Below are 21,618 nucleotides of genomic sequence, written 5' to 3' on the forward strand. Positions count from 1 at the left end.
CTGTTGTCCTTCCTCCACTACATTTTAACTCTATCTGTACATTGTGGAAGAGAAGATAACCAAACCTTTATATTTTAAATTAGAATATTTCCTAAGTCCTCTGTTTTTCCCTCAGGATCTAAGATTGCTTTTAATTAAGGGGCACTGTGAACTTTTAGTGTGCTTGATGTGAGCACTACTGCTCATTTGGGTAGAAAAATTTTCACTTGAAACTGTCCCTGCCATTGCAGGATAGTTAACACCCCTGACTACAGTGCCAAGTGCCAGTGACCCAAAAATGCCTTCCCACATTTCCACACACCCCACAGAGCGGTGGTGGAGCCTCTGATTTAGAACCACTGCTTACTAACCTATTAGAAGCATATCATCCCGATACTGAATTTGGCTGCTCATCATCAGCTGTTCTTTACAATTTGATGGAGCATCTTAGTTGGCAAAATTTTTATGACTAGAGAAAATCTACTACTTGAGCCATTAAAGCTGTGTCATTTAGACTCTATCTGTCACTTTTCAAAATTCAAGATGTTGGGAAAAGTAAGTTGTTTATTGGTGCTTTGCAGTGCTTAGTCAGTCATGTCTGATTCTTTGTGACCCCATGAACTATAGCCCACCAGGCTCCTCTGTCCATGGGAATTCTCCAGGCAAGAATACTGGAGTGGATTGCCATGCCCTTCTCCAGGGGATCTTCCTTACTCAGGGATCGAACCCAGGTCTCCCTCGTTGGAGGTGGATTCTTTACCATCTGAGTTACCAGGGAAGCTATATGTATATATATATATATATATATACACACACACACACACACACACTTCATATATATATATACACACTTCCTATATATATATATATATATATATACACTTCATATATATATGTGTACTTCATATATATATATATTGAGTATCTTAAGGAAAACATTAGATTTTCCTAAAGTTATTTGTTTATGAAATGAGTTGTAAGTTTCTCAAAGTGTATTCATTTTTAATTTAGAGGATTAAAGTTTATAGCTCAGTCAGTAAAGAACCTGCTTGCAGTGCAGGAGACGCGGGTTCGATCCCTGGGTCGGGAAGATTCCCTGGAGAAAGAAATGGTAACCCACTCCAGTATTCTTGCCTGGAAAAGCCTATGGACAGAGGAGCCTGATGGGCTACAGTCCATGGGGTTGCAATAGTCGGACATGACTTAGTGACTAAACCACCACCATAGTACAAAGTGCACACACACTTTAGAATCTCTTGTACTAATGGTTTGTAAATCTGCACATTGAGTATAATGTTTTAGTTTATATTGTTATATAAGTAATTAAGTTATAATTTTCTTTTTCTATTTCAGAGAAAGAGATTTGAAGAAAACTGGGCACAGGTTCAGCAAAGCCAGGAAGAGAAACAGAAAAAGAAGTAAAAAGCAGAACAGTCATAATAAAATCATGGAGGAAAACTCATTTGAAACCTTAAATTATCTTACACCAGGAGATCAGGACCCATCTCAGAGTGAAGAGGAAGACTTAGAAGAGACCAAAAGGGAATCAGAGTGTTCCTTAACTGTTGGTCTGAGAAATGAAGTGGGAGATTTTGTGAATGTCCATAAGGATAAAAGACAGGAAGACATAAATTCTGAAAACAGTTTGCCAGATGTTATGTCTGTTGTTGAGTTGGACAGTCCACCAAAGAATTACCTCCCTAAAGATAATGATGACTTGTTTCTAAGTTTGTCATTGATGCCAAATGAAAGTTCTGTTTCTTGTCCAACAGTGACTCAAAATCTTTCCTGTGTAGCAAGTGATGACTGTTCTGTTACAGAGGTAGAAAAGTGTATTGAAAATAGGAATATCATGACATTAAACACCCAGGACAAATTTGCTGAAGCCCCATGCTTATTTATGCAGAAGGGAGAGATGGTAGATGAGAGTCTCCTGAATGAAACAAGTCTGTGCCATCAATATACATCTGGAACATCAGATAAAGTTTTAAGAAAGGAACAAGCAGTAAATACAACTAAAAACAATAATTGGGCTTTTTTCTCTAATGATTTGTCTGATGGTGATTTACAGTTGGGTTCTGATAGACAACCCTATTTTGGTAGCTGGCCTGAGGGGCCTCATAAGTTTATATGTGAACAGAGACCAAAGAAAGATAGACGGCAAAAGCTGGCTCATCCTGACAGCAGGGGGCAGTTGATCAAATTGATCTCCACTTCGGAAGGGCCAGGAGACAGTCCAGAAACATTGATAGAAGAGAAGCTATCGATAGAAAATGAAGACTTGTCATCTCCAACTGAGAATATAGATTCAGCTATAGAAACAGAGACAAATATCTTTCAAAGCCACTTCTTTAAACTGGATATCCTGAAGAGTACCTTACATTCAACAGAGAATAAAAAGAGGCAGAAAAGGATTTTCAGTCTGGCACCAAACTTTAACTTACTGGGACAGAGTCATACCAATGTAAAAGAAATGGGGAAATGTGACTTGTTAACAGAAAGCCAAGGACTAAAAATTATTTTGGAAGAAGAAAAAGATGAAATTTCAGAAGTAAATAATGAAGAGAATAAGCAACACATTATGACCTTCGATTATCATCCGTCATGGTTTTACTTTGACATTTACTTTGACATTGTTAAAGATTCTCTTCTAAATGTTGGTGGACAATTTTATTCTCATTACCTGCTATTTAATAGAGTAAGGCATTCTGTGTATTTTTACAGAAACCCCATTCCTTGTCTTATGCTACAGTATCCATCTAGCTTTTGGAAGATATCTTTTTCAGGCAAGAAACTGTTTTCGACTTTCAACTCTAAGAGGAGAGTAGATGATAAACTAAATGATGTAAGGTTTACTTCTTCAGAAATTTTAAGTAGCCAGCCTGATACTTTGTACTCTTCTAGTATCACCTCTGATCTTCACTCCTTAAATCAAAGTTTTGTTGAAAAGCTAAAGACATGGGAAGAACCTAGGCCTTTACCGTTCCTACAAACTCAGGATAACCAAGATTTAACAAGCCCTGACTACTTTGATTCTCTTGAGCTACCATTATCACAGGAGTTTGCTTTTCAACTAGTAAAGCTTTTTGGATCTCCTGGAGTTCCAGTGGGTAAATTGAGTTTATTTGGTACAAATAAAAAGTCCAATTTAATATATGTGAGTAATTTTTGAGGTGTTTCTACCTCATGTTAGTGATTTCTTACAGTTAACTGATCTTGCGATGCTTTTCAGAGATGGAAGTGGAGGATGTATAGCAAATGGTGCTTGATGGAGTCAAGCCCCAACTCCCACCGCCAGATCGACCAGTAGTCTGAAATGTTTTTGAGCATGTTGAATACTTGGATCCTCAATTTAAACAGTAGGAAGAATGAAGAATGAGACAGGCTAACAGTGATTGGTAACAAATAGAGATGGACTGCTTTATTTTTGGAAAAATCTTTCTGCTTTCTACATTTCCTTTGTTTAGCATATGACCCTTTCTCATTCACAGTTGGGCTTGTAGATATGAGAATAGTAAAACGATGGACAATGAAAATTAAGTGATGAAAAAATACCTGAAATCAGTTTAATTTTTAAAGACTGTCTGAGAAGGGTAGTGAAAAGAAGGTTAGGAAGGAGTCTGACTGGTTGACTTTTTTTAATATTATAAGTAATATTGTTATAACATTATAAGTAAATATTCTAAGTAAATTTCCTCTAAATAATATGCCTGTTTAAGATACTGAATATCTTAAAAAGTAAATGAAGAACATATCCCAATTTTCCCTTGTCTGTAAGTCAGTTGCACATGTTAATGATTTCTTGTAATTATATGTCCCCTTCCTTGGGGACAGAAGCTGTAAGAGCCAAGAAGTAAAGCTCCAGTCCCTGCATCCAATATCTTCCTGATAGTCTTTTTCTTTTGCACCTACCATTGAGCCTGGGATTCTCTCACACTTTAACTTCCAGTGGTTTTTACTTTGCTCCTGAACTTCTGCTGTTTTCCACATATTTGGTTAAATCAGCTCAGACCCAAGATTGGTTAAATCTCAGAGTCTGAGAACTCAACAACTATCAACCTGTTCTGGTGTCATTCTTACCATTTTTATAAGCTTTATGAATAACCACATCGTTATGGTTTGCTGCCATTTTCTATCTTCCTAGATGCACCAAAGAAACATACCAATTTTAAAAGTTAAATTGCATTTGCTTTTAAGCCAGGAATCTTATTCCAAAGTTCATATTCTGAAATTATATGCATAATTCTTTGTGTCGTTTTGTGTCATTTTTCTGGGAGAAAGTCCTTAGATTTTATCAGGTTCTCAGGGATGACTGTGACCCCAAAATGTTAATAACCACTGCCTTAGATCAGCACCAGAAAGCATGAAGGCACTAGTGGGAAAAGATTCTAAACCTCCTCCCCTGAATGCACAATACCATCATAATCAACAATAATGATCCAGCATCCATTAATTAAGCTTTGGAAAGCTTTTTAGAGGAAATAGACCTCATTCATCAAGTAGCTTACCTTCTAAATGGGGGAGACAAGACTAACACAAAACAAATTATTGTGCATAGAAAATATAAATGATAAACTTATGAATATTTTATGAGTGAGGTTAGCTGTGCCAAAGGGATTGTAGAAGAGAATATGGGGTTGTGGTTTTGTCTGGGATGGCTCCAAATGGGAGTGAATTGTAAACTGTGCTTATATCATACAAATGTGACTTAAAAGAAAAACAGAGGGAAAGAATTTTACATTTGGAAATAGTGTATGCCTGAAAAATTCCTGCCTGGCTAATCCCATGGACAGAGGAGCCTGTCAGGCTGCAGTCGATGAGATCACAGAAATAGGACCTCTTTGCGAAAGGAGGTCTGAGCACAAGCACAAGATGCTTAAAGAAGGAAAGGAGAAAACTCTAAGTGGAGGCTGTAAACCAATTCGTTTATAGCCGAAGGTCGAAGGAGCAAAGCTCTGGCATATCTACGGCCTTGTCAATAAGACAGGGAACTTGAATTCTATTATTAGGAAGTCTGTAGAAACTGTATTGTTGGAGAAGACTCTTGAGAATCCCATGGACTGCAAGGAGATCCAACCAGTCCATTCTAAAGGAGATCAGTCCTGGGTGTTCTTTGGAAGGAATGATGCTAAAGCTGAAACTCCAGTACTTTGGCCACCTCATGCAAAGAGTTGACTCATTAGAAAAGATTCTGATGCTGGGAGGGATTGGGGGCAGGAGGAGAAGGGGACGACAGAGGATGAGATGGCTGGATGGCATCACTGACTTGATGGACGTGAGTTTGAGTGAACTCGGGGAGTTGGTGATGGACAGGGAGGCCTGGCGTGCTGCGATTCATGGGGTCGCAAAGAGTCGGACACTACTGAGCGACTGAACTGAACTGAACCGAACTGAGACACAGTAGGATTATATAGTAACCATATATAGACCTGAAGAAACCAAGCTACTCATGTTGCTAGGGATGTGCACGTATAGGAAGAATATCTTGTATGGTTTAATTTGGCTGATTTGTTTAGATCAATGTGTGGACTTGCTTATGAGTATCTTAATTGTGAGGATTTTTTCCCCCCATACACTCTTATGTGGAAGGAGCAATTTGCAAGAAGACTAAACTTGCTGTGCTTGCAATATTCTATACAATGTTTCAGGAAAGGATGCCTGCCTAAATTTTATGCCCTGTGACAGTATCTGCTGCTGATGTGTATATATTTGTATTTACACGAGAATATGAACTAAGATACACATCACTTTATCCATATATACCTAAGCATTTTTATTGAGTCTGGGTAGTGTTTGCTAATAGGAATCTGAGACAAACTAATTCCTGCTTTAGCTGTCACTGAAATAGCTTCAAAACCAGGCTTTTATCATTATGGAGGTCTAGATATCATGTTTGCATATCTTCATATTCAGGGTAAAAGTATGTGTGACAGGAGAGATGAAATTTGTTCTCTTCCCCCACTCCACCCCCAGAATCTTTGTTGCCAGAAGACTGTGTGGTTCCCCTCGACCGAAAGACACTAAAGATGATCTACCTACAGTGGAAGACTTCAGTAGAGGTATATTTTTATGCTTTCAAAGATCTCTAACTGGTTTCTCTTTTTTTATTATTAATTTTTAATGCAATTTTAAAAAGTTACTTTCCGTTTATAGTTATTAGAAAATACTGTCTATACTCCTTGTGTTGTATAATACATTCTTTTTAAAATAATTTTATTTATTTATGGATGTATTTTTGGCTGCTTTGTGTCTTTGTTGCTGCACGTGGACTTTTTAGTTTCTCAGAGCAGGGCCTACTTTTAGGTTGCAGTGTGTGGGTTATCATTGCCATGGCTTCTCTTGTTTCAGAGCCTATAGGCTCTAGAGCACAGGCTCAGGAGTTGTGGCACACAGGCTTAGCTGCTCTGCAGCATGTGGAATCTTCCTGGTCCAGGGGCCCAAGCCCATGTCCCCTGCATTGGCAGGTGGATTTCCAGCCACTGGACCACCAGGGGAGTCTGTATAATACATTCTTGAGCTTATCTTACACCCAGTAGTTTGTACCTCCCACTTTTCCACCCTTATATTGCCCCTGCCTCCCATAACCACTAGTTTTTTCTCTGTATCTGAATTTGCTGCTTTTTTGTTTTATTAATTAGTTTGTTGTATTTTTAGGTTCCACATATGATGTTTATAGTATTTGTCTTTTCCTTTCTGATTTATTTCTTAGCATAATGCCCTCTAACTGGTTTCTTAAAAAAAAAGAAATCCTGTTCATCAAATGTAACATGAAGAGCTACATCCCTTGTATTAGAGAAAGGATGTATGTGAATGGTTGGATAACCTATGCATGTTTCTTTCAATTAGTCTCAGAGAGAAAGTTGCATTTAACTCCCTAACGTTGTTGTAGTATCAGCTGGTATAAGGGTCAACTGTGGGTGACTCAGGTGCCTGTTTTAGGAGAGTCGTTTATTTTTCTTTACATCTTTTTCTTCTGTCCACCCCTCAATCTTGTTATAATAGAGTAACAGCTACAAATTAGATTCATATTTACTTAACTTGGAAGCACCTCATTATTGGTACTCTGGTGGCCCATGATGGTTCTGACAGGCTATTAATTTCCCAGGCAGCTGGAGGAGGACTGGCTGAGGAGGTTAGAAAGGTAACGGAGACTCTGGAAAAGCCAGTCCTCTGTATCATGTAATGAGGAGAGGCTGGAATTCTGTTTACCTTAGTTAGTAGTTACTTAAATGTGCCCAAGGGCCATGCTAGAGGTACATTTTGAAATAAATAGTAAAATCAAGGTTTAGGGAACCATTATAGAATTATATGTTCAGGATAGTAGGTATTTCGTATCTTTTCATGTAAACACAGCTGTGGGAAAAGTAGATTCATTTGTGTGCTCAGGTAGTAAAACCAAATACATTTTAAAAAATTTCTTTTTTCTCCTCATTTGCATGGTGACCTTGTTGCTACCTAAATACACACACACACACACACACACACACAAACGCATGGATACTTTAAATGTTTAAACTGACATTTGTGTTTATTAGGTTTCTTTCTCATTTGGGGAGTGTTCCTAGTGAGTTAAATGATGGTGTAAAACTTAACCCCAGTGCCCTATATTAATCATTATTATTATATGTATTTTAATTATAATTTCTAGAAAAGACAGAAGAAGACTGGTTAAAAAAAATGAGAATTCCTTGAACTGTAAGTACTACTTATTCTGGAGACCTGTATATGATCAGAAGGAAATGGATGTTGACATTATTTGGTTGTAATAGCTCATATGTACAATTGAAGAGTAAATATAAAAAATGTCGTCTGTTACCATAGCAACCCTGTGTGCTGTTGCACATGTGATGTTTTTTTTTCCTTTAAACGTAGATCTTTTTGTGAAATACAACAAAGCTTAGATTGTTGCTACCAAATTTATTTTCCAACTTTATTTGTTAGAATATATTTTAGAGCATTCTGTCAATACATAGTTTATAATGAATTCTCTTCCCCACTGCCCCCCTGACAGATTGATATATGATGAGGGCTGGGAATTAGGGATATAGGTTATATTTAAATATTAAAAGATTCTCTAGGAAAAGAGGTAAAATATGTAGACAAATGCATGTTATATTTTAAACTTGACACAAACTGACATTAAAATAAACACATTGCACTTTTTTTTCAAATACCTAAATTATGAGATAAACACAGCTGCTACTGTTTCAGTGTATATCTGCATTTGATAAGAATTGAATATACTCTGCATTAACCATATGTTTTTTTCATTATAACTCTTATTTCTAAGAGTATTCTGTGTTTCCATTTCTCAGCTAACTCAGAAACGCACATATACCCAGTAAAAATATTTCTGTTTGTTTTAAATAAGGTTCTGCTGAAGGAAGGGGAAAGACTAAAGATTTGGGAGAAGAGATTAGAGATTTAAAGGACCCACAATGGCAATCCACTCCATTGTTCTTGCCTGGAGAATCCCAGGGATGGAGAAGCCTGATGGGCTGCCGTCTATGGGGTCGCCCAGAGTCGGACACAACTGAAGCAACTTAGCAGCAGCAGCAGAAAATGTGGGATAGATAGAGGAGGGGAAGAGATTCCAGAGAAAGGACATGAACAAATTCATTCATTTGTTCAGCAAATGTTTATTGAGTTGCCTCAGTTTAGACATTTTTCTACACACCGAAGATGTAGCAATGAAAACTGGCCTCATGGAGCTTATGTGAGGATTGAAGTTAGGAAGCGAGTGTTTACCTTTCCCCTCTGTGTGACAGCAGGATAAACAGCACACAATAAGCATGGGCATATTTGGCAGTGGCTAATTCTGCAGGTCTTTTCTATATGCTGATTGTGTGTCAAGGACACTTTATGAACCATACTTTTGACTTTTGTGTTCATCTTTTACATTCATGCTAAACTGACTGCCCTCTGTGAACCTCATAGAGCAGGCATCTCTTAATTATTAGTCTTCTCTTGTTGGGGAATTTTATGAGTGCTGTAGCTATGTACAAGATTTTTATAATTGTAATGAGAATGGGCCTTTTGGTGTGGTCTTTGGCATAATGATCAGTGGGCCTCAAGTGGTAAACAGAAATTTAAAAAGAAGGAAATAGCAAGAGAATGTGGTTGGCTCTTGGAGCCTCAAATCCTCTTCCTGCTGGTGGCCAGAGTATTTATACTGCCTCACTCTTTTAAGGAGGTAGGGCAGCCTGCTGGAAAGAGAATGGGTTCCCATCTTGAAGTTCCTGCCGACTGGGTATGTGACCTTAAACAAACTGCCTTCTCAAAGCTGCAATTTTTTCACCTGAAAAAAAAAAAAAAAAAACTGGTTTATGATACTAATCTGTCATGGGGATATTAAATGAGGATTAAATGAAATAAATTGTGCAAAGTTTTTGAAAAATAATAGGCTCTTAATAAGGGTTAATTCCCTTCCCCTGAGTATCTTTGTTGGTTGCAGCTTTGATTTGAAATGCTCCTGGCACAGCAATGTATTGACTTAATAAACTTGTTAACACATTTGCATGAATTAAGTGTATTTATTTTTAACTTTACAGTGTAAAAAGCTGGATCATCAGGGAATGGGACATAGGGGTTTTGATTTAGAAACAGAAGATTGGGCAGAATCCAGAGGACAGGCTCTTGAATGAAGCAAGACCAGGCAGGCTGTGGGAGCTGTGGGGACAGTGTGAAATTCTGGATGCTGGTTGCAGGGGTGCATAAATAGTCATGAGCTTAGGAAACTGACAACAAACTCCATTCCTGTCACCATTCTGTCTGGACTTATCTGGGCTTGTGTTTGTTTGCAGTTGAATTCTCCATCTTCCAGGTACTGTTGAAGATCCTGATCATCAAGAAAGAGAGCTCAGTGCCAACCCGAAGGATAATGTAGAGTGATATAGTCATTGGACTGAAATTGGTTTGAATAATCTGTTCAACTATTCTGATCAGTTTCCTGAATACTAATAAAAAACTCAGCAAAAGAGGTAATAACTTGAATAATTTATTATCTAATTTTGAAGATATTTGCCCTATTTTATTTCATGAAGAAAATAAGACCCAGGAAACTTGAGTAGATTATTTTAAAAATTGCATTGGAATAGAAGGATAGGCCCCTTTATCCAAATGTGGGTCAATGATTCCATTTCTAGAATTTCAAATCCAGAAAGCTCTGAAAACCAAAAGTTGTTTTGTTTTGTTTCTTAAATGTCTGGCATTAAAACTAAGTTGGCAGCAAAATATGACCTGAACAGTCAGGTTAGTTGTACTCCTTATTTACCCCAGTTAGTGTGACTTTTCAGACATTTCACTGGAGAAATATTAATGTGTTTAATTACCAGGGGTGCCCTAGACCCCACTCAGAACTTTCTGAATTCTGAAACAATTCTGACCTCAAGGATTTTGGTTGGGGATTGTGGGACTTGCACTATACTACAGTAACTATTATTTTTATTATTGCTATTATTTTAGTTTAATTGTACTTAACAGATTTCAAATATGAAAATTCATATTTGAAAAACAAGGTGTGATTTCTCATTATTCAACATGTAGGCATTTATGTAATCCCTATTTTCAGAAAGGGAGCATTGCCTGCCTTATCTTACCTTCTACTCTTCTCATCCTGTTTTATCTTCTCCAGGGAATAAACCTCCAGGCTTCTCTAGAGGGCCAGCAGCTGCCTGTCTGTGGATGTTTGTTTCTTAAACAGACTTTTAACTGACTTTCCTATTTAGAGCCCCACCTCTAGCCCTGAATTTTCCAGTTCCTGAAATTTTAGGGGTTATGCAGAGTAAATGGTATTTCTTCTTGGCTTTCTATAATTCAAGTTTTGTTTCTTAATTGTTTTTCCAAATTAGTTAACACTAGGCCTTTTGCTTTCCAGTTTTTAATTATTTTGTTGCCGTGATCTTTTTTCTTACAGTTTATATTAATACTTAAAAATAATAATCATATCCCCCATTCTCCTAATGCTTCCCCCACCCCCCAAAAAAAGCCTCTTCATTCTCCTGGGGTTTCAATGAGAGAGTGGAAGCTAACTATTTGTATTCCTTCTGCTTGGTTGGGAATTGAGTGTTTTATTTAAAATAGCTCAACATTTTCCCTAGTTCATTTTGTACAGTTTCAGTTTATCTTTCTGCTAGACCATAAGTCTGATCCAGACAGAGACCAAGGTATCCAATGTTTGTTTGTAGTCCCTGAGATCTTGCTCTCTGTGCAGGCTCCTAGTGCTGTTGTGAAACTGGACTCACCTTTGGCCTAGAATGGGATGATTTCAGACAAGAAATAATCAGTATTAGGGTTGAAACACAGATGGCTGCAGAGGAGACTCTGGCATCTGGCAAATCTTTGCTTTCTTAGGGCCCTTCAGTAGCAACATTTATGGATTTCTAATGAATACACCACCATGGCTGTGCATAAGGGTAATAGTATAAATATTTAACAGTGAGTATGGCATAGCTAATGACCAATTCTGAGACTCTGTGCCGTATTGAAGCGTATCAGCTAACTATCCACCCAGGCTTGTACTTAGGGTCCAGGATGCCCCCAGTTTTCTCCAGCCACTACCTTTATTACCTTGCCCTAATTTCCAGAATGAAGCTTTAGAAAAATGGGCTGGGACTGCTTTCCCCACCTCCCAGGCTTCCTCTTCAAATCTTACACTCCTCAAGTGTCCCTATGCATAGTGGCAAATACTTGGTGCCTGGAAACAGATTATGGTTATCGCCCTGGGAGAGGCGTATGACCTCAGATAGATAGAGGGATGGGATATAGGAGGCAGTGGTAATGTGAGGTTAGAATGAGCAAAGTCAGTCTTATCCAGAGGACATTTCTTTGTTGGCAGACTTATCCCAGGCCACCGAGTCCTGAGCATCTCCCCTGTTGATTCAGCCCAGCAGACACTCTGCATGACTGCCGTCCCATTGTCCCCCTTCCCTAACCTCTTCCAGCTTCTTGTATCCAGCTTCTAGGGGAAGGACGAGGGAAGAGCCAGAAAGGAGGAGTTTTAAGTAGAGAGGTGCTACCTCTGAATGGCCAAATAATGCAGTGCAGACTGGTGGAAGGTGAAAGCTGGAGGTGCTAGAGCAACAAGGGGTCCCCCAGAGAAACAGCTAAGGAGGCACAGATGGATGCTTTCCTATTCTTTCAATTCATGTCATATATATATATATATATATATATATATATATATGTTACATATATATATATGTTACATATATATATATGTAACAAGGTAAAAATGTATATAAGACATGTTTTTGAGTAAAAATTCAGATCAAAACTTTTGGTAGGGAAATCAGATAAAAGCTTCTGGTAGGGGAAGAAAGGACATAGAATTGAGAAGCTACTACCTCTATTTTAAATGATTCTCCTCTGTTACAGGGTCTTTGGTTATACTGCTTTGGAAGCTTCATCTTGGTTTCAGACTTTCTGCCATATGGCATCTCCAGGGGAGAAACCTGGGGCTGATTTAAGCATTCCCAATTGTGGAGTATTTGGAACTGTAGATTCAAGGGTTAAATTTCAGGTTTCCATGAGCTCTTCCTGTGTACCCCCTTGTTTTTCCACATCTTGTTAAGCAGTAATAATTAGAGAAAGATTTGAATGTTTCTTTGCTTGCCAAAAACTACTTCTAAGATTATTTTCTTTACCTCATCATAGCAATGGTTTGTAGGACAGCAAAGTGAGATTGTGCTGGTCATCACATTCTAGAGAAATAGAATAGAACTTGAGAGCTGAAAAACCTGGTTGGATGAACTGAGGGCATGGAGGAGTGTTAATCACAGGGATCCTCTGACCCGGGGTAGCCCTCCTCTCTTGAGGCTGCCACCTTGTTAGGGCAGTGAGGATCTGACTGTAGACGTTATCTGAGAGTACTGTGACCCTCAGAACTGCTGATGTGGTCACTGACTGTGTTTACATTACTCCTCAGTTGAAGTTGTCCTTATCTTTGTTCAGTCTTAATCTTTAGTAAAGCCCATGCTCAGACTCATTTACTGAGAAGGCAGTTCAGGTCCATATACAATTATTGAGCACCTCTGAACGTCAGATGCTGTGTTAGCTCTTGGGGGTGACAAGGGTGACGCTGTCTTTGCCTTTGAACTTAGTCTAGTGGAAAGAAACAGATACACAAACAGCTTTAAACAAACTGTGGTTCTGAGGAATAAATTGGGGAAAACAGAGCCTATTGACTAGTTAAATCTGAGAGCTAAGAGAAAGAAGTGTCTAGGGTCACTTTCAGATACTGCCAGCCTTTTTCTCCTCAATTCTGTCTGTCCCTTGTACTTTCTTTCAACAGATCCACTTTGCTGGTGGGGAGGGGGCACAGTCCTTAAGTGTGATCCCTGAGTCCCAACTTCAGCTGTCTGCTATATTCTCCATCTTCTCACAGGGCAGGAATTTCCAAAGCTCTTGCCTCCAGCTCCAGACCTCTCTTCTAACAGCACACTCACATTTCCCAGGACCTCCTTCATTGCTCCAGCTGCCCCCTACACTGCAGTCTCAGTGTGCCCAAACTTCTAGTCCCCAAAGCTGTGTGTCCTGCTGCCCTATCCATGCTGCCTGGGACACGCTTTACAGAAGGAAATGGAAATGGACAGAAGTCGCATGCAACACTGTCCAATAGAAATATGTCAGCCACATACATAATTCAGACTTTTCTACTAGCCACATTAAAAAGCAAAAAGAAACAGATGAAATTAATTTTAATAATATATTAACCTAATGTACTCACCATACTATCATTTCAACACATGAATATAAAAGTTATTGAGATATTTTACTTCATTTTTTTCATATGGAACCTTCGAAATTCAGTATGTATTTTAATCTCACTCGAAAGTGAAAAGTGAAAGTGAAAGTCATTCAGTTGTGTCCAATTGTGTCCAATTTGCGACTCCATGGACTATACAGTCCATGGGATTCTCCAGGCCAGAATACTGGAGTAGGTAGCTGTTCCCTTCTCCAGGGGATCTTCCCAACCCAGGGATGGAACCCAGGTCTCCTGCATTGCAGGTGGATTCTTTACCAGCTGAGCTACCAGGGATGCCCCAATCTCACTTGGACCAGTCATATTTCACGTGTGGCTTGTGACTCCTGTATTAGAGAACACAAGTATAGAATGGAAAAGGTAGTATTTGAGGCTGGGCAAAAAGTTCTTGTAAGAAGTATTCTAGGATACATAGAAGTATGATAGGATACATACATGATAAGTATCACTATTTTTATGATTCATCTATAGTCTCTGTTCCTTATGGTTTTCCCCTAATATTTAGAGAAGCTTTTGAAATTTCAGTGTTTCTCAGCAGTGCTAAAAATCCTTGCTCAGATGCTGGGAAGGGATATGTCAAGAGAGAGTAGCTCACCGCCCTGTCCTCCCCTGCCCCTCCCTAGTAGAACCCCAAGAGGAAGGTGAAATTCTGAGCATAGACCCCCTCCCTACTTGGAGAGTGCCTTCCAGAGCTCATTGTGCAATTCCTGGGTTTTGTTTTAGAAGTAAATTGCTTTTCTTCACAGTTCCTTTTCAAAATTTTCATACCTTAGCTGCCTGAAACAAAATGTATTTGCTTTACAATGGTTATTACAGCCCAAGCCACCATATATCTGGGATTTTTCCAGGATGGTGTTAATTTTCAATACTGTCTATTTCAGTCCACGCTTCTTGGATTTTAGTTCAGAAAATAGGATCTTTCTATCACACTCTTGAGTGTGAAATATTGGAAGGTACTGTGGTGATCAACCAACTGGTGCTCACCAGTTCCCGGAACTTAGCACTCAATTCTAGATGCTTCTCTCTAGTGTCAGTAGACTGCTCCTTTCCCTGGGGAGCTGAAATAGTTTCTGGGGAGACCATGTCTTTTCAGGCAACAAAGCGTGTACCTGGGCAGTAACCCTTCTTTCTCAGGAGGCCTAGTTTATACTACTGTTCATAAATCTGTCTGAATTTTAAGGGGTGCCTTGTTTTAAAGAAGAGATTTCTAAAGTTATGTAGAAGCAACAAAGCTTTCTAAAAATATTTTTGGCCGGCTGATAAAGAAGAATTAAAAAAAAAAAAAAAAGGGTGGAGGGGGGCAGAATTATACAGGTCCTGGGAGAGTGGCATTAGCCACTGGGACACCAGCCAGATATTGGTGCTCACAAACTGGGGGAGACTATGGTTTTTACTGTTACTGTTCAAAATGCTGTTCACCTTCTCTTCCTCAACTAAAATTATTTCACTTTCAAGGCCTAGTGGGCGGTGGGATGGGGTAGGGCTTTTCAGAAGGCCTGCCTTCCACACGGGCGGCCCGGGCAAGTGACCAGTGTCCCGCTTGGTGGGCCCAGGGCCACAGGGGCAGGGAGGCACGGGCCGGGCTGGAGGTAAGAGTGGGCGGTGGGAGGGGAGTGGAGGTCGTCGCCGAGGTTTTCCCGGTTGTCAGTCTCCCAGCGTCCCCGGCTTTCCAGGTAAGGACGACCCCTCCCACGCAGCGCGGTTCGGGAGGGTGGGAAGGAGGGGCTGGGCTGCGAGCGCCCGCCCCTCCATCTATCACATGGCCGGAGAGCCACAAAAACAACAGCTTTGGCCAAGACCGTGACTTCAGGAAAGGGAACGCAGGGCTCTCGCCGCCAGCCCCCACCCCATGGAGGAGAGTTTTCTTGAATCCTTTGGGAGGCTGAGCCTCCGGCGGCAGCAGCCACCGCCTCCTCGGCCGCCAGCCCCGCCGCCCCCGCGTGGGACACCTCCGCGCCGCCACAGCTTTCGGAAACAGCTCTACCTCCTGCGAGGCCTCCCGGGCTCGGGGAAAACTACACTGGCCAGGTAATGATGCGCCGCGCACCGAGTCCCCGTCGGGCTCCGGTCCAGCCCGCGCCTGCCGAGGGGAAGCCGGGCCACCCGGTTCCCGGCCGGGCCGCGGGCCTGAGACGCGGAGGCCCGTGCCGTGGGTTCCCAGGCTGCGCCCTCGCGGGAGGACGGTGGTCTGCACCGCGCCTGGCGCGAGCCCCCATGGCACCGCCCCCCCCCCCCCCCCCGCGCGGACCCCCGTCAGCGGGGCTGGACGGCTTCTCCCCCACTCTCGCAGCCTGGGGTCGGGGGCCCATGGGCAGCCTTCTTTGGGAAAGCCCGATGGCGACTGCAGAGGAGACCGCCGGGCCGCCCGCTGGCGCGCAGGCACCCGCCACAGTGCGTCAACAGGCGTTTTAAACCAGAGCAGAGACGCTCGGGCCGGGGGCCGGGGCCGGGCCAGGGCGCGCGATCGTGTAGAATATCTGGCAGGTGGAGGCAGCCCCGCGTGTGCTTTGGCGACTGCGAAGGCGCACAGGTGCCCCTGGGAGGGGGTCGCGTGGCCTCGCAGGCCGTCACCGACACAGCCTTTCAACTGTCCCCAAGGCGCCCAAATTAGTTTACCCGCGAATTGCGTCAGCTGCCCCCGTACCGGAGCAGCGTGAATGACACGGGCTTGTTGCCTTGGCCACCTTGCTAGGCCTGCCGCTCCAGCCTCAACTCCCACCACTCTGCAGCGTTGAACTGTTTCTCTCCTTGGCTTTGCTGACGCTGGCCCGCCTGCCTGGTTTGCCTTTGCCTGGCTTGCCCCTCCGTTGCCCTTTCTCTAACTGATTACAACAGCGCTTAAAGACTCAAGTCTGTTATCCTCGTACTCTGGGCTCCTCCGCTTCCTGTTTACACCTCTGCGGCTGTGCTCAGTTTTGCACATGGTTTTGTTTATCTTGTAAGTTTCTTGAAGGTGGGGGCCATATCTTACCCTGCAAAAGCGCAGTGTCTGGCAGTAGTATGTGTTCAGTAGAAGTGGTCCCTGGCCCTCAAAGAGCTTTCCATCTCACCAGAGACATAAGGCTAGCTAGCTGTAGAATCATGGGGGCTGGCCGTGGAACTGTGGAGCCTTAGAAAAAGAATCCAGGTGGCAGCGTACAATCAGAAGCGGATTTGAATGGTACACAAAGAACGTGGGAGGAAGGGCTGGGTCCTGTAGGGTCAGGGAAAGATGACAGCCCTGGGGATGTGCTGCCAGTTTTAATTAGGATTCCTGGCTGATTTGCCTTTAGCAAAACCTTATTGCTACATTTTCACAGATTCAAGGGACTGGTGACTTCCAAATGGCCATTGGTACCCTTTTCTAAGAACCACACACATTTCAATAGGTCTTTTCTCTGTCTGAGTGGAGAATGGGGAAGCTTTCCTGGAACCTGGCAGACTTTGATTATTTTATGATACAGTCATGGTGGGTACATCTGTTACCAACCAGATACTTCTTGCAGTCAAACCCTGTTCAGTTTTACTTTGGCCTTGCTGATCTGTGGCCTCTCACACACTGTGTCCAAGAAGGGAATAAATGTCTTTGGCCAGATTTTGTTTCGAGCTACCCAGAGAGGAGTAATATGGTGAGTGCAGGGTGCACAGAATTGAACAGCAGAAGTGGTGTGTTTTGGGCCTCAACTTTCTTCATTTCCAAAGCTAGTGCGTTGGCCTGGTTGATCTTAAGGTCCCTTCTGGCTCTAACATCTACACTTTTAAGATTTTAATTCCTGGTTGACTTTTGGCTAAGTGGAAGACACCAGATAAGAGACCAACTTATTAAAGAACGTCTCTCTAGGGATGGCTGCCATGTGCACTATCCTGGAATTCTGAAGATTTTGCCTTTAGATCCTCATTGTCACAAAACAATTGGTGACTTTGGACAGTCACCTAGCTGTTCTTTACTTTCCTTATAAGTGAATAGTAAGACAGAGATTAGGTTAGATGATTTACTGAAGATCTTTCTAGCTCTTAATTTCTAATTGTAAGACTTAAAAGTGTTTTGTTACTAATGGCTAGGTAAAGAGCTCTGAACTTTGAGTCAATTTATGGCTTTTCTTTTTTTTTGGCCGGACCCAATGGTTCATGGGACCTTAGTTCCTGGAACAGGGATCGGGCCTGTGCCTCTGCATTGGAAGTGCAGAATCTTAACTACTGGACCACTAGGGAAGTCCTAATTTATGGCTTCATATCCAAGCTCTGCCATGGAATAGCTGTGCTCTCAACTCCTCAGTTTCCTTCCCTGTTAAACAGGGAAATCTGCTCCATCTGCTTCAGAGGACTCCTGTGAGGATTACATCTGTGTGAGACAACTTGTTAAACCTTAAACCGCTGTATACATTTTAAGAGGTGTTCATTTCTGCTGAAGATGTTGACCAGCTGAGATCATCTTCATGGTGTTCCTGGGGAGAAGCCTGACTCTGAAGTGAAGGAGGCAGCTGGGAGCTGACGTTTTGAGTTCTCTTGATAGGCTGGACATGGGCAATTCTGAGAACACAGAACTTTGGCCCTGCTTTGGGGTGGGTTGTGTATTTACATGGAAATCAGGAGAGCAGGTAAGGATACAAGCCACAGCTCAGCAAGGAGAGAGGCCTGCAGTGAGGATGCAGAACGTCGCAGGCCATTTGTGGGGAGAAAAGGAGGATTGCACATTGTTTTAAAAAAAAAAATACACGTAGGTAAGAAAGTAGTAAAAACTGTAAGGCTATCTTATGTATTGTTGGATTCTGGGAAATTCATATTTTTATTATTCTACGTATATTACAAATTTTCTATAATGAACATGTATTTCTTGAATCAGGAAAATAAAACTAAAAAAAATTGGAGATCTGTTTTTACAAATGCAGGTTCATCTTTTTTTCTACTTAACTATCATTTCTCATTTGATTAAAAAAATAAAAATGCTTTTGAAATTAGGCTCTGTCTGGTGTCCCAAATCAATGTTAGATTTCTGTGCTTTTCATCTGTATGTTTTCACACTTTGCGGGGACTGGAATGTGGAAAACATCTATTTAAATTCTATGGGCATGTTAAAAAACAGTTGAAGTTTTTATCTGCCTTAAAATTTTTAAGTACATCAGAGTACTAAAAAATTAGCTTCCCTGCTATATGTGTTTTATCACCTCTATTTCATTTAAAAAGCGTTTCAAAAATAGGTTATTGTCATTGGCCTGTAAACTCTACTTCCAGGAATTCATCCTAAGGCAATAACCAGACAAATGCATGAGATTAGAGGGATGTTCAGCACAGAGTTTTGATGTCCTAGAAAAAAATGTGAGCCAACTTAAGTGTACAAAAATAGAGGATTGGCTTATAAGTCACGTGTTATTAATGAAAACATAGATGTACGTTTGACATCTATGTTCTAATATACACAAAAATTCCATTTTTTGTTTTAAGAAATGTGTAAAAAGATAAGTATTTATAGTTGATTTTTAGGCAGTGGGTAGAATACAGACTTTTGCCCCTGACTTTCTCATTTTTTCTCAACTTTTTCCATTAAAAAGTTTGCAAACTTTTTAAAGGTGAAAATAACTTTTTAAGTTAGCTGCAAGTAGTTTTATTCAATAACTTGGCTCGATAGACATAGGTTGTTTGATGAAGCATTTATTAAATAACCAGGTAAATAAGTACTTTTTATATAAAGGGCTTCCCTAGGGTTATTCTTGGTTTGGACATACAAGGAAGTTTTTTTAATCTGTAAGGAGACTGATTTTAATTACTCAGGGCTATTAATTGTTTAATTATGAACTATTTTATTACATTTTATTAGCCTATGAACTAGTATAGATCATTTGATTGAACACCTCAGGTTCTTTTTCATTAAAATGGAGCTAATATTCCTTTGGTTAGTTTATTGTGAGGATTTAAGATACTGTGGTAAACAATCATCCTGTTGCTCAGGGCTGGTGCCCTGGGATGACCCAGAGGGGTGGGATGAGGAGGGAGGTGGGATGGAGGTTCAGGATGGGGAACACGTGTACATCCGTGGTGGATTCATGTCAGTGTATGGCAAAACCAATACAATATTATAAAGTAATTAGCCTCCAATTAAAATAAATAAATTTATATTAAAAAAACAATCATCCTGTGATTATGAATGTGAAAGCACTGTAAGAATGTGTGGGCTTCATAAATACCAACTATTGTTAATTATTCACTAGTCAACAATAGAAGTATTTCCTAAGTACTGATAAGACTATTAACACCTCAGATGGTAAAGAATCTGCCAGAAATGCAACCTGGGTTCAATCCAGGGTTGGGAAGATCCCCAGGAGGAGGGCTTGGCAACCCACTCCAGTATTCTTGCCTGGTGAATTCCCGTGGACAGAGGAGCCTGGTGGGCTGCAGTGCATGGTGGCTCAAAGAATTGGACACGACTAAGTGACTAAGTACAATAAGGTATATATAATATAAGGTTGAGAGAAGGAGCCTACATATGACTAAAAAATGGAAGATAGTAACCAGCACACTGCTGCGGGTAAGTAAAGTCTCATGGGAAGTAGCCTCTTTTGTGCTGGTGGTGGTCAAGGCCAGTGGAGTCACTGAGGATGGTTATTAGGAGGATAGGATAATTAGGGAAGAGCTAGTCTCTTCCATGTGGAGGTGGTTCTCAGGCTGCCCTGGAAGACCAGGAGGATGTCTGAAGACCAGAAAGCCAAGGAAAAGGATTAGCATCATACGTAAGAAGATGGAGATGGGAAAGACCTGAGTGTTCTAGGCTCACGAGGAGCAGGGCTTGATTGCAGTGAATTGTTCATATTGAGTGTGTTGGTTAGGTAACCCCACGGCCAGACCACGGAAAATGCTAAAAAGCTGGATGAAAAAGTATAGGATTGAGAGAAGAAATAGAATTCCAATTCCAAGACCTTTTACCCTCAGCAGGTGATCCAGAACTATTTGTTTCCACAGCTGAACTGATATATACTCATTTGGATCTGCACCTGTTCTTTCCTCTGACTTCAGTGAAAACATCTGTGGACTTCTGTTTACTTGTGTGCTTTCTTCTGTGTGTGTGTGTAATGTCCCCCCTTTGAGGACATTTTAACCGTTTTTAAGTGTGTCCAATTCAGTGCTATTAATTACGTGATATGCTGTCATCACCACTGTCTTTTATAAAAAAATTTTATCACCACAAACCGAAACTCTGTCCATTAAGCAATGCGTCTCCCTTCGCCTCAGCTCTTGGTAACCTACCTCTGATCAGTTTTCTATTTCTGTATTTGACTACTCTAGATACCTTATGAAAGGGGAATCATATGGTATTTGTCCTTTTGTGTATGGCTTATTTCACTTAGCTTAATGTTTTCAGGGTTCATCTATGTTATAGCATGTGTCAGAATCTCATTACTTTGTGACAGAATAATATTGCCTTACATGAATATATGACTAAAACATCCTTTTGAAATGGCAATAGTTCAGGGTAGTCTTTTTTTTTTAATTTTAATGGCCTTGTTTGAAAAATTAAAAGTTCTTAACCTTAAGTCAGTTCATGCATTTTAAATCTTTAAGTTTGAGTCAAAGCAAAGCCTGGGGACCATGCTTTATGACACACATCCTTTGCAATGTTTGTTTTGGCACCATCAAAAATGGTTTGTGATATGGATTCAGTAGGCTCAAAGGATGCTCACTGACAGCTGTCTTTTCTCCTTATTCATATGTCTGGACGACTTGGAATTTTCCATCAAGAGAAATAAGTTTTCATTATTTCTTGGCACCAGAGCTGTCCAAGGAGGTGAAAGGATGCTTTCCTGATGTGATGCAACGATAGAACAGAGATGGGGACGAAGGTACACTTTAAACCAAATGCAGTTTAAAAAAATTTGAGAAGCAGTGGGAAGAGGGGATTAGTTAGG

The 21,618-nt window shown here is 40.9% G+C and overlaps 2 protein-coding genes across 12 annotated transcripts in view; both read left to right on the top strand.

Annotated features, from left to right (window-relative positions):
- N4BP2L2 (NEDD4 binding protein 2 like 2) overlaps nt 1-9,956 on the top strand; it is a 62,141-nt gene extending 52,185 nt beyond the window's left edge. For 3 of the 7 annotated variants that reach the window (XM_055542413.1, XM_055542418.1, XM_055542420.1), the window contains 3 exons: nt 1,333-3,089; nt 5,953-6,038; nt 9,783-9,956. In XM_055542413.1, coding sequence (XP_055398388.1) covers nt 1,333-3,089; nt 5,953-6,038; nt 9,783-9,812 — 1,873 coding nt within the window. In that variant the 3' untranslated portion in view covers nt 9,813-9,956. Of the gene's footprint in view, nt 1-1,332; nt 3,090-5,952; nt 6,039-7,627; nt 7,675-8,350; nt 9,728-9,782 lie in introns of those variants that run through there. The other 4 variants (XM_055542414.1, XM_055542419.1, XM_055542415.1 and 1 more) reach the window with 3 other exon arrangements.
- A 144-nt stretch (nt 9,957-10,100) lies between these two features.
- N4BP2L1 (NEDD4 binding protein 2 like 1) overlaps nt 10,101-21,618 on the top strand; it is a 29,179-nt gene continuing 17,661 nt past the window's right edge. For 4 of the 5 annotated variants that reach the window (XM_055542431.1, XM_055542433.1, XM_055542434.1 and 1 more), the window contains exon 1: nt 10,101-15,769. In XM_055542431.1, coding sequence (XP_055398406.1) covers nt 15,591-15,769 — 179 coding nt within the window. In that variant the 5' untranslated portion in view covers nt 10,101-15,590. The other variant, XM_055542432.1, reaches the window with a different exon arrangement.

The sequence above is a fragment of the Bubalus kerabau genome, chromosome 12 (genome assembly GCF_029407905.1).
Source record: "Bubalus kerabau isolate K-KA32 ecotype Philippines breed swamp buffalo chromosome 12, PCC_UOA_SB_1v2, whole genome shotgun sequence".
Taxonomy (NCBI): Eukaryota; Metazoa; Chordata; class Mammalia; order Artiodactyla; family Bovidae; genus Bubalus; species Bubalus kerabau.